Genomic DNA, 27,917 nt, shown 5'->3' with positions numbered 1-27,917 from the left:
CATCCCAACAATAAAAGAGAAGCAGGCAGTGTGTTTGTTGCCATAATGAGATTGAAACTTCCTTCCCAGTAAGTGGACAGCTGAATGACTCAGCCATTTATCAGCTGAAGATAGAGAAATGGAGGTGCCTGGAGAAAAGAATTACTTATTATGGATGGCAGCTGGTATGACATGAATATGAATCATGAGGAAAGCAGTCAGTTTAGAAAGAGCCCAAAGGAGACTGGACAACATTACAGAAATGCCAGAGGACTCTAAAAATGCATTGAGTCTTAGAAATATAGTTATGATTTCCAGTAATTGGTGAAAAAGGATTCGTGTCTTCAAAGTTCTCTCCCAAAAGGAGACTAAAATTATAAACCCTACTTCACAGGCAAGATTCCTACCTAATTCAGAGAATTTATTTTTTTTTTTAGAGTGCAAGAGACTTGGTCTCTGACTTTATTCAGCGAATTAAATTAACACTGCTTTGATTGACATCTCAATTGAAATCTTTGGTAATCAATAAAGGAGTTTTAGTCGTTGCATTAATGAATAAAGTAATGTTAGAGGTAACAAATGAAGGAACAGAACATGTTGTTGTTGGCTATGAGAACCAAGCACCAGCTTTACCTTCTGTGAGAAAACTGGAGATAATTTTTAATGCCCTTATGCTAGCATTATACAAAAGGGGAAAAGGCAAAGAAGAGTCTTCACATAAATATTCTAATTTTTGACTTTGAGTTCTTGGACAGAAGAAGTAATTGAGCTTACCTGAAAATCACAATAGAAGCAGATATATTAAGAGACAGCCAAAAGGATTATATTTTTTTTCTGGTTTATTTTTGGTGGTAATCTAATTTCTCTGAGGGTGTTCATGTAAGAATCTTGTTTCCCAGCTTATGTCTTTTTGATCAGTGTTTGCAATACCTTTGTATAACCTTTTCAAAATTTTGTACAAATTCTGTAAAATTTTTTTCTTCATATTCTTCACATTCTTTGCATTTTTCTGATTTTGTGGAAGCCAACTGAAAAAAAAAAGCATTAGTAAAGCAGGATACCAATCCATTCATTCTGATAGAGAATTAGTTTTTTTGCCCTGTTTAGGGGAATAATTCCACTGAAGGTAATGGACATGGAAAATATAAGTGGAGTCTTCCATGGTCTGTGCAGTTCTTGGTTTTTTGAATAGGATTGTCTTTGAGAGGTACATCACTTCAGTGAAAGATGCAAATGATTGTCCCTCTGAAAATTAGGATACTTTTCTGCATATGTCTAACACATCTGACTGCAGGTGCTGAAGCTGCAAACTGTCCTTTATACACACACATTCAACACCCTATCATATGTAAGCATGCACAAAAGTATTTGCTTTGATAGGAATCCTGAAAGTCTTTTTCTAAAAACAACTGGTTTTTCATTATTACGAGTACAGGTTACTGGAACCTCATTAGTTTTCATCCCACGGTTTATGTAACAAAAGAGGTATTTCTGCTATCCAATAAACATTTTGATTTGCCTTTTTTCCACACACCATTGGGTGTTGCTTACCTTATTTTTTTCGAAGCTGTCATTTCCATTTTTCCATATGTTCCACACATCCTGTGTTTTACTACAATTTTTGATACGACATTCTTGAAATATCACTTCTGTCTCTAAGAAAAAGCACCTCATTACAAGTTCTTGGCATTCTTCCTGAAAAAAAAATGTAGTTGCAATAGTTTATGATTAAAAAGGAATAAGCAAATGTGGGTCATAATTTATTATATAATTTAAACCGCAAGTATGATATAAGTGAGGTGTAATCTAAGATAAAATCAGCCATGAAGAGACTGATTTTTACTTTCTGGGCCTCTTTTCTTACTATTCAAATACATTTGAATATCTGCAGAGATGGGCTGTGAGAGCTAAGAACAAAAAGACCAAGCAGTTTGCTGAGATGGGGTGAAACATATTGTCTTAGTGAAGAACATAGGAAAATAATTAATTAGGATAGGAACCTGGCATATAACTAAACACAGTGGAATTAATTTAATATTATGCTTAGTAGTTTTAACACTTTAACTCAGAGACCTGCATTCAGAAAGGGTAAGAGAGTAGAGGAAGTAGGTAATGCTCCCCTAAATAAAAAATGAATCCCAGAATTATTTTAGCATTGTTGCCTTGATAAAATGACTTTGAATCACACGATCACAGAATAGTTGGGGTTGGAAGGGACCTGAAAGATCCTGTACTTCCAACCTCTCTGCTATGCACAGGGACTCCTTGCTGTAGGTCAGGATGCTCAAAGCCCCACCCAACAGGGCCTCGATCATCCCTTTCAATTGATTAATTTTAGTAGCAGATGACTAAGTAAGGATAATTAATACCTGCTTGCATAATTTATCATAAGCACATTGAGTAGAAGAACTATTTATTCCAAGGCAAATTATTTGATTTTAGACACTTTTATCAAATTAGAACAAGTCTACTTTAGGGGATAATTTCTAATAAGGCTATGAAGCCACCAAAATAAACATTAGTTGTGGTCATATGTGAAGTTTACTTACATCCTCGTCTGCATTTGCAGTGTATAAACTGACATCAATATCCTACAAGAAAATAAGAGTTGTAATTATAAACATTAGCTAACAAACACCATCCCTCTCCCTCTCACTAACACTTCCTAGCTGAGTGCAGTGCTAAATATTCTATTAAGTCTTCTTCTATGATTATATGAAATGCTGACTGTTTCATGAACTTACTTTGGATGTCTTGATCGTTTGCAAATCTTTCAGAACTACTTCCCACTTGCATTGACCTGCTTCTGTCTTTGGTACATAAGCACTACGACAGAAGAAACACAGTGACCATCAAGGGATCTACAACGTTTATGATGAAAAAAAAGACTCAGCATTGTGAGATATTCGAGATACAGCGTTTACATGTAAATACATATGGCAAATGTTCGGGGCAAGCAAGCATATTTGAAAAATCATAAAATCACACAGATACATAAAAACAGTTTCTCATGTCACACACAGTATAAACAATGTGGGTTTTTTAGAAGGCCAGATTTATAGAACATAATGCAAGAGAAAGGTTCGATTACCTGATGTAAAATACCTAAAATTCTTTTTAAATGTAAAAATAAAATTCGAAATCCACTCTCTGAAGTGACTGGAGACAAGTAACAGCTGTGATAGTAAAAATAAATGATTTGTAGTTACTGTCTGATTGACATTAGCTTTGTATTTACCATAGGAAGAAGATGATTAGTCCCATTCCATTCTTTAAAAGGCAAAAGCAATGGCTGTTCAGAAGCAGATACTGCAGACAAATGCTTTTCAGGTGTGTTTTCTGGAAGACACAACCAAAGTGATACCTTGTCACCATTTGTTTCCACAGAATTTTGCTTTAGTACTGACTTAATTAACAAATTCTCCAAGACTTCCAATAAAGACAAAACCCTGTTGTGTGTAGCTGGAAAGACCAACTGATTTGTAGCTTGGAGAAATACATAATCACTTTACCAGACAGTTGGTAGAAAATCAGATGCTGAAGGCACACTGTGAAAACCTGAACTCATCCTGGGCTCCCTATTTATTTATCAATTCATACTGCAGGCTGCAATTTAATGCAGAGTCAATATTAAAGAACTTTTGTTCTCCACCTCTCCCCTGGCTACCATTTGTTACCCAAATTCAATTAATTGCCTACAACTTTAACTCCAATACTGTGGCTGCATATACGTGAGACTCTACATTGAATGCATCAAATACTATAGTTAAGTGTACAAATGTTAAATAAAATATTTAGATATAGTACATACTTACATTTCTTTACACAGTTTATGTGTGTCTAATAGTGGGCAGTGATGCATTTAAGAATTTCCTTAGTGGAGTTTAGCAACTGGAAATGAGGAGAAGCTGTGAAAAGCTGTGCATTGTCCATCAAGAAACATTTCTCTGTGCACAGCCCAGTAGCCTTTGTTCCAAAGTCACAAACCCTTTGATTTAGCTGATCAAGTTCCCTCACAGGCTTAGGTTAATTATCTGCTGCAGTGCAGTAGTTTTGACCCAAGGTTTATTCCTTATCCAACATGCAATACTCTACAACTGACTCAAATGATGTTTCTTTACCTGCAAACTTGTAAGTAAATATTTTTAAATGGACCAGAAAACATAACAAAAGAAGAGCTGTGCAGCAGTAAAAATATCCAAATGGGAGGTCAGTCCGTGCACTATCAGGATTGCAGCTCACTTGCTGAAAGCCACCTCAATAAAGCAGAGCCAGGAGAGTAATGATCCTGCGCGTGACACGACTTCCCAAAAGAATTTGTAACAAATATTTGCTACTCTCTTAAATAGAAAATTGCAATTATTTTGTTTCCAATCCCAAAGCTAGAGCTGCAATAACATAGTTACCTAATCCTACATAAATTTCCACGTTCAATAATGGGATGCAGTGTCAGTCCCTTTAATCCCCTTTGCTTGTCCAAAACCTGTTCAGTAAGAGCCACGTGGATGAATGATGCTGTGACAATCTCAATTGCAGCAAGGACAGAGCAGGTAACATCTCCTACATCTTCTGAGCAACTTCCACGTGGAGGATGCTGTGTCATGGGCAGCCAAAGTAGGTCTACAAGCAAGGCTAAACCCGTCCCTACTTACACAACAAATGGAAATTGAAAATATGAGTACTAAACCAAAATATTAAGTACTTATACATCTATATTTTTCAAATGTACAGGATAAAAAAGGAAAATAATTATTAACTGCATGGATATGGTCAAAAGAGCTAAATCACTTTGCTAGAGCATGACAGAAAAGCTTTATCCTTTTGACAGTTAGCATTGATTTGAAATTGCTATGTTATTTCTTCTGGGTTTGGATTTTGTTCATTTGGTTTTGTTAAATCTGCATACTACCTTCTTTCATTTGATATGCTAATCCTTAGAAAATACCCTATTTTGGTTGGGTTTGGGGTATTTTTTAGTATTATTATTATTTAAGTGAAGTCAGAAGTAGCCTTATGGGGAAACTCCAAGTGTATTCAAAGAAATTTTAAACCTGATTGGTGGATACAGCTGAAGAAAACGTGTTTTAACCCCAAGTTTTAAGAAAATAATTTAAAGTATACTAGAAATATTTTACAATAGCTAAACATTTTCATCATTCTACAAGCTAGTTTTCATCAAATGAGATGAGGTAGCAACAAATTGTGAAAGACTTATGATGGGTCCATAAGCACAAACCAGCTTTGTAATTTATAATTAGTGTTATGGGGCCTTAAAAATTGATTTGAGAGGGAGGCCCAGTCCACATGAATTGTCAAATTTATGCTGCAGCACAAAGTTTTCATGGTGAAGAAATAATCTATTACGATATCTAGTGAATAATGGACCACGGTTATCATTAGTTTGTCATTTGTTTCCTATTTTAAATAATTGTTTACTGTAATTACACTTCTTAATGATTGAATGTCTGCATCTTTGGTTTTCCTAAATATTGTAGGTAACCTTTATTGTAATATATTATAATTGCTAGTGCAAAATAAATGCTTAGATTTTAGAAGTAATAGAAATCTTGTACTGATGATAAATACGTGAAAAATATACTACATGCATATTCTAAAGGGTACTCCATTTGTTCATAAAGAGGTTTCAATGTCAGCTACATCCCCCAACACTCTCTTTTGCAGACCCAATGCAGGGCCATTTTCTACTTGAATTTCTTAATTCTTTCATCCAAACTATTATTCAACAACAGAAGCATTGCTAGCTGGCTTAGAAGCTTTTACAAATCATTCTCCTACCTTGAACACATAATATTATAATGTAAAAATTTTCTTTGGATAATGCCTGGTTTTGATTTCTTACTCTGTGTAATCATTAACTAATTACTCTCTGTTATATCTCCGGTAGCTTGTAGCTTGTGTCCTGATTACTTGCTACTCTAAAGATTAAAGCCCTTGGAAGTGAATATATGCTCTTCCAAAAACCAATTATGATATACACAATGTTTGGGAAAGGAATGCTGGTTTTTAATAATGAATTTAAATTAAGCATTTTAAGAGCAGTTACCTCTGAGTGATGTCTAAGGTACACTAATATTGTTTTCTCTTTAAAGAAGCAAATCTGTAAGCAAATGAAAAAACCTTTCTTTAACAAAGCAGATACAGACAATGACTTGCTGATTTGGCTGTCACAGAAACAACAATCTAGGCTGCTCAAGAGAAAATATTTGTGTTTTTTTACAGTATTTAAGTTACATGTGATGAAAAACACAGACAGTTAAAATTACATGTTTCTGCCTAAATACCATATATCTAAACTTTTTTATTAATATTTGCTTATAAATATCTCCTTGAATCCTTGAGATAAGATATTCATAAATAAGAAAATTTCTTTCCAGGCTATGCCATTTGGTTCTATTGGCAAAGGTCTTCTGTTTTTTCTCCTTATTTTGAACTGTATTCCTATTCTTTATTTATCTTTATTCCTCATCTGCTTCCTTGTTCTTGAAAACAAATGACCGGAAGCATACAATGTACTCAGACCTTATGAGGGATTTAGAAACCAGCGAGACTATTTTCAGTTTCTGTGGGAAAAAGGGAACTACTGCCAGTGTTTTCTTCACAACTGGTGGCTCGGACCTCAATATGTTTCCCTCACAGAACTTCATGTCCACTTCTTTCAAAATCCTGAAATTTCCTGAGAGTCTTTCACCATTTGCAAAAACTCTCACCCTATAAAAAACCCTAGAGCCTGGAAGTCTAACCTTCTTAATTTTTGATTATTCTCGAATTTTCTTAACTTCTTTAACTTCTTTTAACTTCTTGACTTCTAGCATACAGTTTTTTCCTTGATCAGCCCCCTTTCCTTGTTCCCATGAGCAAATCAGCCTTCTCAAACACCTCTCTCTCATAACAATCTATTTTCCCACTTCTCATTTCATTCTGTAGTACAACAGACTTCTTGCACATTATTCATTATTATTATTTTAGTCAGTCTCTTCTTCTCCTCTCTTCTAAAAATATGTGTCCTCAGCATTTTCTCTCTGGCTTCCTGTGCAGCAAAGTACTTTAAATCTTCTTTTCCCTGTTACTGCTGCAAATTTCCCTCTAAAATCTTACCATCACCTCCAGTCCTTTGGCGTTTTATTAAGAAATGTCTCATGCATAAAGTAGGGGTCTTTTTAGATCTGTATTCAAGTACTGTTTGCATCATGTAGAGCTGAGTTTTACACCACTCATTTGCATTGTTGCAGCAATTCCTCTTCTGCATTTCTTTTGCCACAATAATTAGAGCCTCCTTTAGTGAGCTCTGCCTGCTCCCCCAACAAAATCTCACCCTGTGGCTCTTGCTCTGCTATCCTCTGCTTGTTGGCTCCACTAATTAATTGTTCTGTCCTCTTGCTCCGGTGCAATTACCTTCGAGGGGACAAAGTACCAAGGAACTGCACAACTAGAGCGCGGCATCTGTTTAAGGTTTTGTATTGTGCATAACACTGGAGCTCCTTCTCTCTGCTCAGAAGCACACAGAATGTCAGAGTCCAAACGACTGAGAAGAAAATCAACTTTTTCCCCTAGCCTTGTACCAAATGAACATTCTTTTCTGATTTTTTTTTTCCAGGGGTGGAGCCATGGAGAAAGATTTCATAAACTAATGGAAGTGACTTTAAGAGGAATGGAGCCCATAAATAAAGCAGTACTTCTGAACTAGATAGATGTTTCCATATTGAGCCCTTAAATAAGTAATTTTGGAATCAAATATTCATGGATTATGAGTAAGTTTTAGAGAAAAGACATATTCTAACTGCCTTGTCATGGAGTAAATGCTGAAAGTCAAAGAAGCAGATTCTCTGAAGAATCTCTCTGCTCTTTCATCCCTAAGTTACTTTAGGCTTCTCATAGGAAACAATCAAAGGGAAACAAAGGAAAAAAGCCCTGAATTTGAATTAGTGTCAGAATGTAATTATTCAAATTTATAAAAGCAGAGCACCACATTAATGTTCTCTGAGACAATAAGAAACTCTGTTGCAGATGCTACCTATATGTACAGCCCTCAAAACCACTGCCAAAAAAACTTATTTTACATCTCTGATAACTTCTGAATACCATTTGATGCTGCAAGTATTAAAGAGTTGCTTCCACACTATCATGGTGCCTGAATCTATTGTAGTTCCTCTTCTCCCTTCCTGTCAATCTCTGCACCAAAAAGGAAATCTGCCCTCAAGCTCCACCAGGTGTTAGCAGCAGCTCTCCTCCTCCAAGTTTTAATGTAGAGTGAGCTTTTCATGCTTCTGTCTGGCTTTTACTTACTGAACCAGAAAGGAAGCCAATGGAATTACCAGGTAGTAAACTGAATCACATGGCTGAATGCTTGTCTGGCTGGGAGCCAAACCATGCCTTGCTTTGTTAAATGTTCAAGCTTTTATGACATGAAGTGCTTTCTTAAAAGTTTTGTATTGAGCTAGAGTTAGGCTGGCTAAAGCACTTTTTCTCAGCAATAAAACTGGGTATTCTTTAAATATGATTCCTATTTGGTTCCTTTCCTTTCACCTCTCTCCCACCAAGAACTACAGCTTTTCTTGGTTTTGTTGTATAGTGGCAACATTCTTGTGGAGTACTATCCTACATGGCTTATTCTGCTTTTATCAGGGAAGTGTTAACCTTCAAAAGAGTTTTCTCAGTAATCAACATGGCAGGAGACTCTCTCAGTTTGTATCACATTCTGTATTTATATGTTCTTTGTTTGCTCAAGTAGTTGTTGATTTGCTTTGGCAGTCCTTTCTCCTGTACGTTCCTGATAATTGGCATTTATGCTAGAGAGTAAAGTTTGTAATGCCTGTTTGAAAATTTTGCTGAAAGGTCACAGAGTCATTGCTATTCCACTCAATACATTAAACATCAGAACATGAAATGTAAGAAGTTAAATATTTTCTTTTGACCTTTGCTTTCTTTTGCAAAGTGTGCTTGAGGCCCAGAGCTCAGACTATTGCCTTGTGAAGATGTGCCCTGTACTTGGCCATAGACCTTATATTTGCCAGGTGGCAAAATCCAGCCAGGAAAGAAAGCTAATTTATGCTTCCTTCTCTTCTCAGCCTTCCATGCAATGTCAATCTTTTCAAGGTATCAATCACTCCTCAAGTTGTGAAAGAACAACTTAATGTTTTCTTGAAGCAAGGATATGTAATATTAATGCCAAACACAATTGACACAGAGACTCCCTATATTTTGCTAATGGCAAAAATAATTTAGCTCAAATCCACAGCAAAGAAAAAGTACAGAGAAAAAAACTCATTTGTAAGGCACAGATGGTTGGATTTGGCCATTTATCCCCAAATGACACCCTTCAGGATGCAATATGTAATAACTACTTAAAAGGCCTTTCAGAATAAGTTCTCACAGATAAATAAACAGTGAGAATAAAAAGATATTCAAAATGTAAAGGGCATTAATAAAACACATAAAATAGAGCCAAAACTAAAGTTTGTTTAGCAAAATGTGTCCTGATCTATACATTTGCTGTTAGGCACTCCTTGTAAATATTATTTGTGATATTTTTATCATAGCAACAAATACCCAACAGGGAATGAGAACACAATTATGGATTAAATTTCTGTGCCTTTGGGGTAGGATATTAACATCTAGAACAGTATTAAACATGGAAACTTGAACAGCAAAAAAATTATAAATGATGCCATATTGATGCATAAAATTGAAACCTCTGAGGCCATAAAAATAGTTGTTACAGGAACAGCTGCTGGACAAATAACATATCAGCCTTAGCAAAATACTCAGCTTAAAGACTGTAAGACCATACACTGAGAGAGATCTGTAACACACTTGTACTAGATAAAAGACTAAAAATAGCAAATGCAGTTCTCAAAATCGTGAAGTTAGGCAAGTTTCAGAGCTTTTGAAAAACAATTATAATCTATGGCCCTCTCTTACAGTGATACTTTTACTGGAATTTGCTGGATGAAGTTTTAATTTCCAGACCTGTTGAGAATTTGACAAAAATATTAACCAGGGAAAAATAGGTTCATTGAACAATTGAGGAAGCAGCACACAGACCACTGTAAACTGATGAATAGGCAGAAAAAACTAGAATCAGGATTCTAAGAAAAGTGAGCAAAGTATCTCTACTAAAAATTTATTTCATATAGGATAGGCATGGAAAAGGAAAAAAAATTTGGAAAATAAAGTGGTTTTGTTTTACGTCCTTTACAAATTGCTTATAAATAATAATGCAATAGGACTTACAGGAACAGGACAATCATTCTTGGTCTCTTATCTTTGGATACAGAAGTGATTATTGGAAAAGCACTAGTGTGTGTGCTACAGAAGCCTCCCCCCTTCATGTAAATTTGGAATGTATTTTTGTGGAATGTAGCCATTATGAGCTTGCACACTGATCCACTTTGTGTAACAGGGGCTGAGTGCAATACAGTAGTAGTGTATGTGCAACATCCACATTGTGGTAAAGCATACTGGGGCGGTTAGTTAAAGATCAGATTTCTCCATAATATTTTCTTTCAAGCATGTTTTTTCATCATTTTTGCATGGTAAAGCTAGAAATCAATCTTATTTCGTTCTAAACAAGGGCTGATACAGTGTTTTATCTGCCTCACACTTATGATGCCTATTTAAAAACAGAAAAGTGACCAGTGATATTAATAACTGTGTGTGAGGCTGTGTGCCTGAGCACAACTCAGTTTCCTGAAGGCAGTACAATCCTGCTGTGGTATATAGGCTTTTCCTTGCTTTCCAAGCAGCTTACTGCTGCCCTGCCACCACAGCAGGGCACCTGTTTCTCCCGAGTGGAAGCCCAACATTGCAAACAATTTACTTTGCTGTCTTGCAAAGAACAGTGAACAAATTTGGGTTTTGGCAGATACCTACCCAAACACCATATAAGGTCCTCCTGGTTGATAATCAAATTTAAAAGTTAGCACAAATATATGGCCACTCACATACAACCTGGCACCTTTTGGTCTAAAAAGCATCATAGGCATTATGCACATAGAGACACAAGCCAGAATGCAACTGAAGGCAGCAGGGAAAATTCGTGGGGATTATCACAGATGAGTCCCAAGCTGCCACCTGGCTACTGAAACATCACTGACTATATGCTGGAATATGTTCAGACTTAGCTTTATACCCAAGTTTCATGACTGCATTCTCTATGACATGCTGCTCATAATAAATCTCTGGGCATTTCAGTTTGGGACCTCAAAGAACCAAGGAGCCAGCTGACTGTGTACATGTAAGCATTAATCTTTGGGGTTTTTAAAAAACTTCTGTGATAGCATTGGTTATATAGCCTATTTCCAGAAGAGGAACAAAATCAGAACAAAATGTGGTGGTGTTAAATCTGTCTCAGGTCAGAGTGAACATATCAGCACATTTTAGCTATTCTGATAGATTACACCAACTCACAAACAAAAACCAGAGCTGTTGCCAATACAAACAATGCAAAAAAATTATTTGAAGGCTCAAGAGAGCACAAGGCTTTCTCCAATGTTCCTTGTGCCCTCTCCATAGGACACTCAAACTGGCTGATGAGCATAGCAGAGTATGGCTGAAATGTGCCTGCTGAAGAATTTTACACTTTTCTTCCCTAAAACCAGGAACTTCCACATTTCTAAGCTTCTCAGCTCACTCATTTTTGCTCCTACTCTCCAGCAGCTGAATTTCTGAACTGTTGTACTAGACTATTCCTCCTGAAAACACACACCCTGAAGTTTCCCAAGCTTTTGCAAGAACAGGTTCAGCAGCATTTCAGACCCAGGAAACAAAATGTTCTTCCTAATTAATTTTTTGATTTTTCCATTATGCATTCATGTCACTACTGTATGCTGTCTCAGAAAGTGTTTCTTGCAATTGATTAGCCTACATTTAATGTGATCATTTGTTTTATACTTGGACACTGAGCCTCCAAGTTGTGGTGTCTGCTTTTGTCCCACTGGGTTTTCTACCTTGTTTTCAGAGCCTGAAGGACATTATTGATCTTTATCTTATACTCTGTGACAGCTAGCAACAGTTTTGCATCAGAGTGGCCACAGAAGTCATCTCACTGATGACCTGTTTCATATTAGAACTTCTTCACACAGCTTCTGCACACTCAAAGGCCTGCAGGAAACCCTGCTGGAAGAATTATGTTCCATGTCATGACACTTCATTAGCCCATGCCTGTCTCCTGTAGTACGCACCTTAAAACAGGCACAGGCTCCTGAGGTGAGTCAGAGAAGCACACAGAACTTAGCAATAGCGGAGCTGACTGCAAGCAAAGCCTGATGTCTCCATCTACTTCCAGCTGAGAATACCAAGGGAAGAGCATATTGACACCTCCCTCATGGATTGTTGTTTTCCAGTGAAAGAGACTGCTCATGAAGCTTGTCATATTTGGGGCTTGCATTTGCAAGTCTATAACTTCTCTAGCCCTTTTCCCACCGCTGCTTACAGCATAGATAAATATTTGCTTTTTAATTCGTTTATTAGAATTTTATGTAAAAATGTCTTCTGTGTGAATATTTTTTCAGCTTACATTTCAATTTTTATAGCCACTGTTGATTTCTAAACATAAAATATGATGGCAAGTAATTTAAAATATTATGTTAATGAGGCCTCTTCATAATGTAGTTTTCTGAAGAGCACTGGTTTTACATGCCTATATAACCTAAGAGAACACAGCCTTCTTTTTTTAGATCAGATCAAGTTTTCTAAAAGTCACGATGTCACAATGAATAAATACTTGAATAAACATACATATTAATTTCAGACATTGCAGTGGAGGAAATGCTGGTGTCTACCCTTTCCCTGAAAATAAGTATTTCATTTTTTTTGTGGGTTTGACCTCTTTATTTTTCTTTCAGTTCACCAGGCACCATGAGAACATTTTCATCATTTCAAAACTAAGCAATCTATCTGAGAGAAAGCAAATTTCTTCTCTCTTAGTTTTTGACCATGAATTACAAAAACATGGGCTTTTGTTTACTAATTCTAGATACCTGGGAAAATGTAGTGTACGTTCAAGATTACTTTTCACACAAAGGCAGGAAGGAGTAAAATTTTTCAGACCATGTAGCAAAGCTGCACCCCACCAATCCAAGTTTGTGGTTAGCTGAAGGGAGGATAAATACCAGTTTGTTCTATTTGTTTCAGTAAGAATGGAGCATTTATACTACTCAAATCCTTTGCATATTTTTTGTAAAGGCGCTTCCCTGTCCTTCAGAAAATTGGAGGGATAGTGAGCAGACAGAATAACTGTTCCTTTGAGAATGCTGCATTTTTTTCTTCCAAGTGAGACATAGTTTTGCTCGTCACATTTAACTCACACAAGACAAGACTCAAATGTTTGATTGTGTTATTTCCAGTCCCATTTCTTTGGCATCCAGGGTGACAAAAATAGTAAGTAAATTACAAAACAAACCAAAAAGTTGTTGTTTACAATTTGATAGGATAAAACCTTTGTAACACTAAGAATCTGAATGTATAACTGAAAAAATTGCTTAAAATATGGCATTTTGTTTCTTTCTGCTTAGAAATGCCAAGCAGGATGTTTAAATAAAGATTTTTCCATTTGCAAAAGTTTTAATTGGTTACGTGAATTAGAGAAAATGGTCCTTTAGAAAATACTTAAAGTATAAACAGAAATAAAAATTAGTTTTCATTACTTAAATGAGGGCTATTTTGTTTTCTGATATTTAAGTCTGGACAAAACAGGTGTCATGAGGTGCTTTGAGATAAATCATTCTGTCCCAGGTTTTGGATGCTCCAAGCTCTTGATATGGTTTGAGCACTGAACTCTTAGGAAAGATACTGGCAAAACCCCTCGGGTCCTAAAGAGGGCAGAGAATGACCTGCAGCCCTTATTGAACCACACTGCTGTTTAAAAGTCACTTTTACTAAGCGTAATACAGAGCTTGAGTTCGCTCTCAACACTGTATCTTGCTCATAGTTTCAGTCAAATTATTTTCTTTTTAAAAATTGTCACAAGTGCAATACTTTTGCAAGTGGAAAAAGTACATAAATTTGCACTATTTCAAGTTTTTCGTCTTTAGCTGGAGAAAAACTACTAAAAAACTACTTTGTCCTCACTGTGACCTGTGTACCCTGAAATTGCACACAGTTTAAAATGAGACTTGAAATATTCATGTTTCATTTAAATTATGCAAAATAATCTACAGCAACCACAAAATCTTAGGAATCTGAGAGATATTTTCAGTTACATGAGGGCAGGAGATGAGTGGGGGTTTAGTCAAAAGAAAAAAGAAGGAAAAAGACAGGAAAAAGAAGGAATTGTTTCAAAAGTAGAAAAGGATACAAAGAAGAAGAAGAAGGACCTTCCAGGACATCTAAATATTGCCTTGTGCCATTATGTTCATAAGAGCTTCTGGAGGGGGAAGTGCTGGGCAGAACAGCAAAGTAAATTATACCACTGGATTTGGATTATGTCTGACCTTGGTTGAATCAGTTGTTTTCTGCAGACTAAACAAAAATTTAGTCCTAATTTATTTGGCACTTTGAGATATTTTTTCTTAAAGATGGTGGCAAAAATGGTCAGTCTTAGGATAAAATGTCCTCATATATCAGCATCAACTCTACTTAGCAACAACTAAAACCGGAGTGTTATTAACATTATTCTCGTCTCAGCTCCAAAACACAGCATTGTACCAGGTACATGGAAGAAAATTAACTCTATTCCAGTCACAAGTGCATGAAAACAGAAAGTCTAAAATGCCACAGCATACCTCTCAAGCTAAATGGGCAATTTTGCCTGCAAATCAGCAGCAGATAGAGTGAGAAATCTTGCAGCTGATTCACATGATTCCAGACCTTAATGTCAATATATTATTTTATCATCTCCCCTTTGCATTAGTATCATGATGCAAAATGAAATTCACATCATTTACTACAAAAAACTCTAAAACCAGGCCTCTTCAGTAGCCCAGAGAGTTGTATCTTTGAAGGACTGAATCCACCAAAATATGCTTGAAAAGTCTAAGATAATGTAAATTATGGCACAACCGTTCATTCTGAACAGCAGCAAGGGAACAGGAAAATGGGGTCAGTCTCTAACTGTGTGGAACAAGATAATGAGGTGAGAAACATCCTTTTGTATGACACAAAAGGAGCATAACTGCAGGCAAAAAGCTGCAGCCCATTAAATAATTCTGTGTTTGTCTGGAATTGTAATAAAACGAAATTAAAAAGGAAAAGCATGCAGTTATCTGCTTTGTTTCTGTGGGAAATGGGAAGTCACAGGAGCAGTCTCTCTACTTGCATGCAGATACAGATTTCTGGGAAACACAAACAACTCGTTCAATGAGTAAAAATTGCAGAGCAATTAAGGAGAGAGAAGAGCACAAATCATGCAAATCAAGGCTCTCTGCTGAAAAGTTTGCCTGAATGTGAGAGAAGGAGATGTGAAAAAAAGCATACTTAGGATTCAAGAGAGAGAGAGAAAATACCCACACAAGAATTCAGCCAAGACATAAAGGTTAACAACTCTATTTTGCAAAGAGTATTGGGAGACACAAATAATCTGGTGCATTGTGTCATGTTGCAGGAGAAATAGCTACATTTATAGCAGCCTTTTCTTTGGAACTTTAGTTGGAAGCTGTCTGAGAGCATAGAAAAGAGAATTGCATGACAAATATATATTTATTTATTTATTTTTATATATATACATAAACTCTACTTTTTTATAATTAACAATTCATTTTCATGACTGTTATTTCTGTACCTCTTTTTCTTAAATCAGTACATATAAATGCCCCTGTGAGGTCTTTTCCTCCCTCTACCGCTGTCTAACCTCCTCAGGATATCTGTTAGAAAATACTGGGGGATTGTGATTGTAGTCAGTCCAACGAAATCCCACATTCCCTATAAAAGGACTTAATTAATCATCTGTCTTAGGATGAAGTAAAACTTCTAGATTGTATTTAGAGGGGGAGATTTTCTTAATTAAAAAAAAAAGTGCTAGTACACTGCCACTCGAAGATGCTTTCCTTTGAAAGTAAGTTGCCATGGTGACATTTTTCTCTCTTTCCTCCAGGAAAAAAAAAAAAGAAAGAAAAAAAAAAAAAGCACTTTGAATAAACTTTCCTCAGTACAACTTCATTCAGGAAAGTATTATTTCTTGGCTTGGATAACCACCACTGAATGCTGTGAAAGAACAGTGATTCAAAATCTGTGCTGGACACCCATATGATATCACTCCACTACGGTGCCTGTGATTCAGTCAGCAGACAAAATATGTAGGCAGGAGGATCTCAAGAGACTGCAGAATGACCCATGGAAGAGACTTTGTTTGTTATTCTCACTGGGGAGCTAGGGAACAGAAAATATTACATCCATTTCTCCTTGGCAACAATAATGAAAATTGTGTTTTTCCTAAGTTATGGAATGGTTGTTTCATGGTCTTCCTCTTGTTCCTGCTACCACCTGGAAAACTTGGAGACAGAACACATCTTCATTCAGCTTTGCAAAAAAGGCCTGATTCCAGCTCTGGCTGGGGATGTCAGAGGACTGAAGTCAATGGAACACGGACAGGAGAAAAATCCTGCTTGCTCTAGTGGCTCTTAGTGAAGAAGTACACCAGATGAAACACACATCACCTCACTCTTTTTAAAATTTGTTCTCATTGCTATGTTAGTTTAGTGGTTTATACTAAAGAAACCTGTCAGGGGAAACTTTCATTCAGCAATCTCCTTAACCTTCTAGACCCACTGAAGAGCACCACAGCTCGCCAACTTGCACTGAACAGGATAAGGGGTTATTTGTGAGCCTATAGATTAACACCTCCTTTGCTTCCCTGTCAAGTTCCCAAGGATCAGCTACTTCCTAACTTTTTGTTTATGGCCTCTTTTCTTCAGGTGCATGAAGATAACTCAGAGTGGCCAACAGACAGATTCTGTTACTCAGCCATATTGGTAATGGAAGGCTGATCTGATTTCTGGGAAACTGACTGTGAACCTTGGTTCCTAAATTTCTGCTCATATTGTAACTACCTGTCTGTTCTGCAGTGGGTGATACGTCTTTGAGCTGATCTCTGGAAACTGCTCTGAAACTTCTGATACCAGAATGTAATTGAGTTAGCTTTTGTGCAGTAGTTTTAAAGGCTATTTTATATAAATAATCTCCATTGAAAACAAGAGAAAAGATAGTTCATCTAGAAATCATCATATAGTTCAAGTCCTTAATGATTATTAAAGATTTAAAGGAAAAATAATCTGTACAAAACAATCACAGAGTACACAACGACATATTCATTCTTAGTGGTTAAATTCCTCAGCTTTTTTCCTAACAGTAGATTATTCTACTATGATTTATATTTTCAATTAATCTGCACTTTTAATTCTTTTAAGGGACACAACATAGATGTTACACCTATATACTACATCTGGCTGTGTGTTACACCTGTTGTTAGAAACTAAGCCTTATTGAGAAGGATGTTGTCTTTTTGTTTGTACCTTCACAGCTACATCATTCACTGTGTATAAATATAAGAAACAGCATAGAATTGTTAATTTAAGAGATGATAAGTTAATAGCAAAAATACCAAACTTACATATACCTTTAAAAGGGGTAGTGGTATAGTTGTATTTTAAAATGTTCACTGGCTTTGGAAGCAAACAGAATTGCTTCCAGAACACATGAGACTTGTTTTAATTTATCATGAAGGATGAAAGCATTTAAATAGGTAAGTCATAACAGAGGCAACATCAGTGTGACCACAGGGCAAAACAAACTTGCTTTCTGACAGTCACACAATCCTGCATCTGCATCTTGCTACAAGAGTAATGGCTTTTTATATTCTTTTAAGAGCTGTTGAGAAAATCCTGTAGTCAAAACACCACTGGCTGAATGTGCATTTGAAATTCTCAGTGAAAATAAAGACTTATTTGCTTGTCATGCATTTGATTTTTTCACAGCCTTAGAAGAGTAAATAACCTTAGGTTATTTACATGTACTACTGGCAATCACTGTGGAAGAACTGGCATGCCCAAGTGACTCAGGACCTGCTTCCAACTTTCCATAGCTTTCATTGGTGACGCTCGAGTTCCAAACTTTTCTCCAAAATCAGGAGGTCTATATTTTCTTGCTTTTAATAAAAGCTTAGACTGATGCAATCATTCTGGCACTTTGCATGAAATCATACGAGGCTATTGGATAATCAGTAATGAACTCAAATTTGAGATGATTAATTGGTTCTTTGACTTCTGTAGAAAAACAACTGGAAAGCCAGCAGAAAAGATAGGAAAGACTGAGCATAGGACTAATTAACATAAGAAACATCAACCAAAAGAAGAATTAATATGAAGAAGAGAACTATGTGACTTGTAGCCAATGAACATTAATGCCTCTCCTTGCTAAAATTTTACAAATAGTGAAGAGTTTCAATAGTCATTGTGCTGACTTTGTGGAGGTGCCATCCAGCCTCCATTTCTGGACAGAAGTGTAAATAAGTCTAATACCTCAGCTCTGTGTGTGGATCTGCCTCTTGCACAACCAGTTTTGAGACAACAGCGGATGGAAATGACTTTGGGATTATAAAAAGGTGACCTGGCCACACTGCCCACTGGAAATGCAACTGCTACCAAATCAACTAGGAGATCTGTGGGGAGCTCTGAAGAGTGCTACAGAGCCTGGACACTTTCAAGGATTCCTCCCCACAGTAAAGAGTGTAGTAAACACTCTCAAGGATCAGGGGTTTTGGCCTCACATGTTGTGAAATATCAGCCGGACACAGGCATTAGGACCGAGCAGAAAAGTTGGCCAGAACTTGCTGTGTCACAAATCAACTGAAAAATATGAAAATGAAAAAAACCCAGACCTATTTATGGTGTGATAGTTAATTCTGGTACAACTGAACAACAAGGAGTGGAAAAAACAATGTAAAAATTATAGAGCGTACGGATTTAATCTAAAATACTGGAGATGTTTACAAGCCTTAAATTTTCTTTATTATCTACTTTTCATGTTGGGTTGCAAAATAACGTTAAAAGCTTTGCTGAAATTTTAGAAAAATGTCATGTTGTTTAAGTGATCCTTACCTGACTCTGCAGCCGGCTCAGTGCTCCAGCAGAGCTTTGTGCTGGCCGTGCCATCCCCAGCATCCTGCCTGCTGGACCATTACTCAGAAGAGAAGCACAGCATCTGGATCAGAAAACTACATTTTGGGGCCTACATGGAGGGGAAAAAAATGTAAGTATAAAGCCACAATAGATTTCAGAGTGGCTTTCAGCCTGTCCATTAAGATAATTCAAAGCAGGAAGCCTCTTAAATTTTGTGAGTAACTTCTGCAAGTCCCCTGTATATATTCTAAATTAATGGAAAACACAAGACAGACTTTTTGAAAAGGTTATTTTTCTTTAGATAGTAGAATCCCATCTTTGAATTCTGTAGGATAAAGGGGGATCCCCTGGAAAATGTGTATTATCAGGAACGGATAATTTTTGTGGTTTCTCATGACAATCATGGTGACCATCCAACAAGCTCATTGCCTTTTTTATTACCTTTCTACAGATGACACAATAAAATGCAATTGGAAGGTTTTGCTTTTCTTTTATAAAATTTTTTCCTTAGATTTGTATTCAAATCTTGCAAGTTTTACAGTTGGAGGAACAAGCTGATTTTTGTTCAAGTGATAGATTTTGCACTCATAGCAAAGCCTTGAAGAGATACAGCAGAAAATGAAAGCATGTTGACAGAACAGCTTATTTGGACATTAATATTAGTATTTTTATAACAGTAGTCCCAATGTAATCTGCAAGAAAATAAATGTGTGAAGAAGGCTCCCTACAGAAGTTGAGGAAGCTCCATCCTCAGAGGTAATGAAAAATCAACCAAAGCTGGAGCAACCTGGTGTGATATCAAAGTTAGCCCAGCTTTAGGTGGGAGGCTTGAAGAAGGGTTCTGTATGTGCCTCTTCCAAACATGAACTATACAATGAAATTAGGCCTTGAATTAAAAGAAATGTGGTGGAGGATGGAAATATGAAAACACACAGAGATGTGTGGTTGCATAAGCATTGTCTTCTCAGAAAACTAAGCACAGAGAATTTCAGAGATACGGGCTGAGAACACAGTCTTGTTTCTGTAATGTGTAAGGGCACCATTGCCAATTTTGTAGCCGTTCAGCAGCTGGGTCTCAAACAATAAGACTCAGTTTCAGTATTTTGATCAAAATGAACTTCTTGGAGCTGGAATTTTCTACAATGAATTATTTACTCGGGGTAGTGATTTTCTTTAAAGTCCCTTTAAGAATAATTCACTCATTTCCAAAAACAAATTAGCAGAAAACACGTGCTTCTTTCATATAAATAAAATGTTTATAAGTATTTAATTAAAGCTGTGCTTTGTGGTAGCTTTTCCAAGTTTGGCAGCCTAGAAAACCTGCATAAACTTGGCCAAGTCCTGGGTGGCTTATTTTATTTGCATAATTGCAGAAGATATTTTTTGGCATTGTGTAGGCGGTGTCCAGCAGTCTCTTTGCTGACATCTTCCATCTCAGAGCTTCCAAGGCAAGCAGAACATTTTGTGTGTATGTACACAGGCTTTCCACAGGAACAGCATTGTGAAGGCTTAGGGGCAGAAAACAGTGATGATGCTGGTGCACAGAAGTGGAATTTGAGTTGTATGACTGGATGAAGAACACAGCAAGGAATCAAGACATGGTGGAAGTGAAAGGAAGGAGAAAGTCTGAGGGTAGCAGTAGAAGGATTTATGATCACTACAGCATATTCTGCTCAACTTCAAACTCAATCCCATGCTCACTGCCTTCCCATGAATTCATAATTATAAAAAGGTATTAAATCTTTAATCAGAGTATGATGTAATGATTTCCTTTTTCTCATGCAGCATTTGTGAACCAAATGGATGGTTTTGACAAAGTGGGCCAAGCTCCTGGAAAAAACCAAACCAAACCCCTGTATAAATGGCTCTGTTTGACCAAAAAGGTGTGGAGAAAAGGAGACACAAGATCACAGAAAGGAAACCTGGGTTCAATGACAAAGGCAGCTGGATGCAGCCCTGAGTCTTCTCCTTGCCTTCATCTAACCATCTTTCTGTGATTTGGGCAGACTCCTTAACACAGATTTTTCACAAGCAGCAATGATTTTCTGAGCTCTGTCTCACAAGAAATCCTCCCTTTTAGTTACTTTGCATATCTGCCCCTAGGATGGGATGCTTCATGCTCCCCAAGCAAATATTTCTGGTTGCTATAGCCAGCTGGCTCAGATACTAGCTTGGGTTGCTCCAGGGTGGATGTTACAGTGTGAAGAAAAATGTCTCCTTGCAGAGCTTAGTTCAAAATGGCTGCAATTCCTCACAGCTGCACCAGAACACATTGGGGGCTAAAGTGAACACAGACAATCCTAGAGACTGCTAAGCAATCACTTAAAAGAAAAATAAAAAAAAAAATTATCTCCAGATATCACATCTGGGCCCAAAATATTTAGGTTCTTCCAATATTTTTGCATTTGTAGAGTGAAATTCCTCTTTTCTTATTCTTTTATATCCTTTTGAGAAAAATTAACGAATCCATGATCAAGATGAAAATGGGTAATATGCTGCTAAGTTATATATATATATATGTGTGTGTATGTATGTATGTGTATATATATATATACACTCTAGCCAGTGTAAAATCACATTTCTTGTGCCCATGTAAGTAATTACCATAAGATAATGTAGCTAAGGCTGTAGACCTTTTTTATTCAATAAAAATTATTGAAAATTAAATAAAATGAGTGAAAGAAAGCTGTAAGCAGTGAGGCAGCATATGTGAACCCCAGTCTGATGGCTCTGGCCATCACCAGCATCTGGTGTTGCCCACTGCAGGACAGGTTTACCCTTGGAATGCCCAGGCTGGGAACAGGCACCAGTGCAGCTCTCCCTGCCACCCCCCTGCTGCCCAGCCTCCCCACTGCACTGGCAGCCCTGAGCACAACTAATCCGAGTATCAGCATTAACCAAACCTCAGGAATGTGAAGCGACCATCGACCTATTTATCCTTACAAGAAGCAGCATAAAGAAAACCTCTAGGAGCTACACCATTGCCTAAGTACACTATCAGGGAAAGAAACTGTACTCATTTCTTTTCTGGCAAAGGTTACAGTACTTGAGCCTTTGAGAGCCGCTGTGACTCACGTTCCTGTGCTCTTACAAGCACACTACACACCATTGTTCCAACTGGTACGCCTCTTCTGCCTTTTATTATTTTCATGGCATTCAGCCCGAGGTTAATTTGATGTTCAGCCTGAGGCAAGTTGGCTGTATGGCTTATACTAACAGATATAATTCATTATTTTTGAGCAGTAAGTGCTCAAAAGCCATCAACATGAGTGTGCTCATGTCGAGAGCTTTTCCTCTTACAAGCTTCCAGTTGCAGCTTTCAGAAGTCAGGCACATAGATTCCCATAGAGAATTCCTTAGTTCTGGAAGGGCAGGTAAGGGCTTCTTCCCTTACAGGAAAACAGCAGTTTTGTCACTCACCAGAATATATGCAGGCCCCACTGGTACAAGTGCCATAATTCTTAATTAGCCAATGCAGCATCAAAAGAGGCTGCAGAGCTCATGCCCAACTTCCTATCATGTTGCTTATCAACCAAAAATGAACCAATGTTAATAGTATGCTAACAACATATTAACAGTTAAAATTAGTTTTAAGATATGTGAAGTAAACCTCACCACTGTCGTTATTGTTTTACCAAAAATGGGTTTTCTACTGTATATGTTTTTCACAAGATTTTTAGCTCAACAACTGCACTGTCCAATTTGTATCTTCACAAACACAGTCCATGGCAGACGGTGACACAACACAGTCAATGAGATCGGGTTCTTTCTCCAGCAGAGACAATAAACTTTCCCACACTGTCCTTATTTACAGCTTAAACTCCAGGGAAGAAAGTTACCAACACTTGACATTCAGTGCCTTCTGGAAGACACTGCAGCCAGGGAAAGGTGCAGTGGGAATCACTTCTGACTAGCAGTTTGGAATATGATGGTCCATCTACTCAAAAATAAATTGCAGCCAGTAAATATTCTTCTCTTTTATTTTTACTTACAAAAAGACATCCTAATCCATTTGATAAATTTCAGCATGAGTGGGGTGGGTTAGCAACTTCAGTATAAGACTTTTTTAACTACCACAGAGTGCAACCCTTTTAGTCTACATATATTTTTATACAACAGTCTTTTAAAAGCAGTTCCTTGGTGGGCAAAAAAAGTCCATCCACCATTTTTTTGTGAAGAATATTTAAGCATTGACATTAGAGTTAATTGGTAAACTATTCAATTGTTCAGTTGTAATGTATAGCAGCTGTATCAACAATGTCTGAATGATCACCCCATGCTGCCACCCAGGACTTACCTCATCTGTTATAGCATGAAATACTGTATGATAATTTGTAATGATGCAAGTATCTGGTAACTTGCTTATAATAACTTATCAGCAGGGACAACAGCTTAATTATATAGTACATCTCCTGATGGCTTCCAAATATTTCTGCCATTCTTCACTAATTTCTAAGGGAAATAATAAGTAAATAAATAGGAATCAGTTTCCTTATTTTACAGTAGTACATTGGTTTACAAATGGAAGACAGAAAGCTTTTATTAGCTGCCAAGGTGACTATAGTCTTTGTGCTCTCATCATGATATAAAAATTTAGCCCTAGCCACCCATAAATCCTGATGGATGATGGAGAACAGGCTGCAGGTTAGTTAAAGGATGTGGAGGAACTCCTAGACCAGACTTCTCAGAGCTGTGCAGACTATTATCTCAAAGGTGACGCTCAGCCCTGGTCAAGTGGGATCGCTGTTTGCACTGATAAAGTACAGGCAGCGTGGATGAAATGCCCTTCCCTTCTGGTGCTACCTTCAGGTTCATTCTGAGCACAGGATCACAGGATCCATCCTGGGAACAGCCCTGGACCAGCAGGAGCAGAGGAGCCTCCAGTGCGCAGGAACCTTCTCTGTTTGGCACAGAGGCAGTGAGAAGGTAAGTCGGTATGGGATCAATGATATGAAACCAGAAGGCCTTTCCTCTGTGAACAAATAATCTGTCTGTGTCGGTATCAGGGGCCTCCAACCTGGCTCTGTCCCATTAAACATTGGCTCAAAAAGGAGTTCTAGGCATTCCCATAAGGAACCATTAATAGTGCTTTCCACTAGACTTTGCTCTTTGCAGAAACAAACTCTATCACCTTGTTTGTTCATATGTCAGTATTCATTCTTGGAATTAATTTCTCTCCTATCAAAACCTGTAAAATGGGAATCAGACAGCTCAGCTGAGTGAGAAAATGTCTTTAAATTTGGGAACTGCTGTAGAAAATGAGATTTTGCTTCATAAACATTTCTCTGAGAAATCGGTAGCTGATAATAAGTACTGAGAGTAGGGATTTCCTCCCTCCATTTTGAAGAGATTACTTTTAAAATAATTTTGAAAATTAGAAAAAATTTAGCATGCATGGAGAGCAAATGGACATGTTTGGGATGTTATTGTTTTGCCTAGCACTATAATTTGGTGTAGAGAATTGGGAATGTATTATTATAATAATGAGAATTGTATTAAAATAACCTTTAAAATGTCTCTTTCATTATGAGTGTTTAAGTGTCCAGAAAAGCCTCCAAAAAAAAAAAAAAAAAAAGAGGAATGCATGAATATTCGCTGTCCTGGGTTTTAGCTCCTAGATGGTGCAGTGTTGAAATAGAGAGTACAGAAACAAGACTGAGTCATGGAAAAAAGCCAAAAAAGCAGGAGGAATAAAATCTGTGCTTTTGTGCAGACTAACAAGTTTGTTCCAAACCCCGTGGATGGGCTGCTGCGCTCCCCGGCTCCCTGCAAGCAGCAGCACTGTGCTGGCCTGCACAGCAGTGCTGCACTGCGTGTCACAAACCACGCTGTTTGGGTGGAACAGAATGTCTCACAGCCCGATCCAGACTGCCTTTCTCCCTGCTGTGCTGGCACAAGCCACACCCTGAGCACAGAAGGGGAAACGTTGTTCTGGCAGAACCCCGAACCTGACACTAGGAGGTTTGTGTCAAATATATCGCTGTCCATGGCGTGGAAAATGCTGGAAGCTGAGGATTAACTTTTCACTCATGAGAAAAAATCTAGCATTATGTTATCCATACTTGCCAACTATTCTACATCAGCCTGTACCTCTGTCCCCTGTGACCCTTCTCTATTTTCAGTGAAATCCTAGGCAGCCTTAGCATGGATCTTGTAGGATCATGTTTACAGGAAAATGGACATGTACTAAATGGACCAGCCTAACCTTCTGGAACTAAAGAACAAGGTCATCTTTGTGGATAAAAAAGCTGATGTTGCAAGAAGAAAGAAGAAACAGAAAAGTTGACAGACAAAGGGGTGTCAACCCGAGTAAAATGACTCTTACAGCATCTACCAGCTAGATTAAGAAAGAGATGCTTGCTTGCTTTGTGGACAAAGTAGAGCTACCAATCAAGAGATGCATGGACAAAGCGGAGCTACCAAAGAAACAACGTGTGACTGTGGAGACCAAGATAAGAAGTAAATATGAACAATGTTTAGAAGCACAATAAACAGCTTTTGCTTGATTCACATTGAATCATGCAGGGTCCTTTGATCTCCTCAGGATCTGACCATAATCTTATTTTTCCCAGAGAATTCAAACATTCATAATGACAGCAAGACATAATGCATTCAAAATTACATCATAGAACTGTTTAGGTTGGGAAAGACCTTTAAGATCATTGAGTCCAGACATTAACCTGAGCACAACACCTATGTGTCCTTTAAAGATCTGTGTTGGCAAATCTACCACTTCCCTGGACAGCCTGTTCCAATGCTTGAGCACTCTAGGTGAAGAAACTTTTTCTATTATTCAGTCTGAACCTTCCCTAACACAACCCTGGGGCTATTTCATCTTGTCTTATCACTTGTTACTTGGGGAAAAAAGATCCATCTCCGCCTGGCTACAACTTCATTTCAGGGACTTGTAGAGAGTGATAGGGTCATGCCCAACCCTCCCTTTCTCCAGACTAAATACCCCCAGCTCCCTCAGCTGCCTCTTATAGGCCTTGCACTCCAGACCATTCCCCAGCTCCACAGCCCTTCTCTGGACACACTCCAGCACCTCAGCGTCTTTTTTTGCAGTGAGGGGCCCAGAGCTGGACACAGCACTTGAGGTGTGTGCTGAGTACAGGGGGACAATCCCTGCCCTGCTCCTGCTGGCCACACTATTGCTGTTACAACCCAGGATGCCACTGACCTTCTTGGCCACCTGGGCACACCTGGCTCATGCTCAGCTGCTCTCAACCAGCACCCCTAGGTCCTTTTGCACCAGGCAGCTTTCCACCCACTCTGCCCCAAGTCTGCAGCATTGCATGGGGTTGAACTTTGGCACCTGGCCTTGCTGAAACTCAAACAGTTGTCCCCGGTCCCTCGATCCAGCCTGTCCAGATCACTGCAGAGCCTTCCTACCCTCCTGGAGATCAGCACTCCCACCCAAGTTGTCATCTGCAAGCTGACTGAGGGTGTACGTGACGCCTTTATCCAGATCATTGACAAAGGCACTGAGCAGGGCTGGCCCCAGCACTGAGCCCTGGGGAACACCACTGGTGACTGGCTGCCAGCTGTATTTCATGCAGGGCCTGTCTGGGGATGCAAGTGCAGCAGCCTGTGTCTCTCACAGCCCCGGACAGCCCCATTCCCAGAGCCTGGCCCTGCACCAGGGGCTGCCCTCTGGCGCTGGTGCAGAGCAGGGCACAGATATAAAGGCATGCTCTAAGCTTTGAACAGCCCAGCAGACTCCCAAATTTAACACCTCTATTGAGCTATAAATATTGTTTGTTTCGACTATCTTAATCTATAATTATCTTTTCAAAGGCAAAATAACTAAATGGTATGTTTCCATTTAACTGGTACATGCCAAATTCATTTTTAACTGTAAATAGAACTAAACAGCCTGAGAGACAAAGGAAGCACTTCACTATGTACTGTGTACTATGTTCTATGTACTACTTGAAAAGTGTAGCTAAACATGCTGTGATAATTATCACCAGGAGTTTTTTCCACAGTATAAGACTCTCTTAAAAGTAAGCTGCCTAAAAGTATCTTCTTTACACAGAAGGAATTGCAAGACAGTGATTGTGCACGGGAAGGAGAATTTCCTATTAGACTTATACAGATATAATTTTGCAGGTTGTGACAATACGATCTGTGACAAGTTTCTGTTCCCCACATCTTTCCCTCTTTTCCAACCTATATGAGTCTATGATTCTATGACTAGGTAGAAAGTGTTATTTTTAACAAGACTCACCAGTGCATATGTTTACTCTTGTTTACTACTGAGTAGAATCTCTCTATAACACTCCTATCATCTACAGAAACCCTGTCACTGTTTTCAGCAAGATTCCACTGTCTGCAAATTTTCTGTTCTCTGCCTGCATTTAATGCTCTTTCAACAATATACACTAAGAAGTAAATAACTTTTCTCCCAGATTTTTGCCTCTGTCCTTGCTATATTAACCAAGCTCAGAGCAGTAGCTTTGTTTTCTCCTCATTTTTGCTAAGTGAATTTGTTAGCAAACAATGACAAATGTTCACGAGCCAGCACCAGTTTTCTCTAATTGCTGATTTCTCTAACACAGCAGAAATGGAGAAACAGGTGCCAAGTGCAAGGTTAAATACAGCACTTAAACTATGTATTTCATAAGAAATCTTATTAGACAGTTTTTAAAAGCATTTAATAATTTGAAGCTAAGCTCTAAGTTCCCTCATCTTTCTAATGAAGAAAAAAGAAAACAAGAGGATGTCAAAAGTTGTGAAATACTCACAAGTCTCGGAGTGCTGGGCAGCAAGTCGACACGACACAGAAGTTAGGGAAAGGTTTGCACAAGTGACACCAGCAAATGCTCCACCCCCTCCTCCATTCTGTTTTACTTTCAGTTGTTACAT

At 37.9% G+C, this 27,917-nt stretch overlaps 1 protein-coding gene across 1 annotated transcript; it reads right to left on the bottom strand.

The window, feature by feature from the left end:
- Positions 1-32: 32 nt before the first annotated feature.
- On the bottom strand, positions 33-27,873 carry IL15 (interleukin 15). Its single transcript, XM_031062589.1, has 8 exons — positions 27,797-27,873; positions 19,029-19,158; positions 3,218-3,318; positions 2,724-2,805; positions 2,529-2,570; positions 1,531-1,674; positions 754-1,007; positions 33-128 (listed from the first exon to the last, which is right to left on the bottom strand). Exons 2-7 carry the CDS (start codon positions 19,089-19,091, stop codon positions 894-896), a joined length of 546 nt encoding a protein of 181 aa, XP_030918449.1. The 5' UTR covers positions 19,092-19,158; positions 27,797-27,873; the 3' UTR covers positions 33-128; positions 754-893.
- Positions 27,874-27,917: the final 44 nt, after the last annotated feature.

Source organism: Geospiza fortis, unplaced genomic scaffold (genome assembly GCF_000277835.1).
Source record: "Geospiza fortis unplaced genomic scaffold, GeoFor_1.0 scaffold35, whole genome shotgun sequence".
Classification (NCBI taxonomy): Eukaryota; Metazoa; Chordata; class Aves; order Passeriformes; family Thraupidae; genus Geospiza; species Geospiza fortis.
This window is presented reverse-complemented; position numbering and strand designations above follow the sequence as displayed.

Coding starts and splice junctions, on each gene's coding strand:
- IL15 (XM_031062589.1), bottom strand. CDS start 19,091: ATGCTGGGGATGGCACGGCCAGCACAAAGCTCTGCTGGAGCACTGAGC. Junction 3,319..19,028: donor TGAGCCGGCTGCAGAGTCAG/GTAAGGATCACT, acceptor TGTGTCTTCCAG/AAAACACACCTGAAAAGCAT. Junction 2,806..3,217: donor CTAATCATCTTCTTCCTATG/GTAAATACAAAG, acceptor CTTCTGTCGTAG/TGCTTATGTACCAAAGACAG.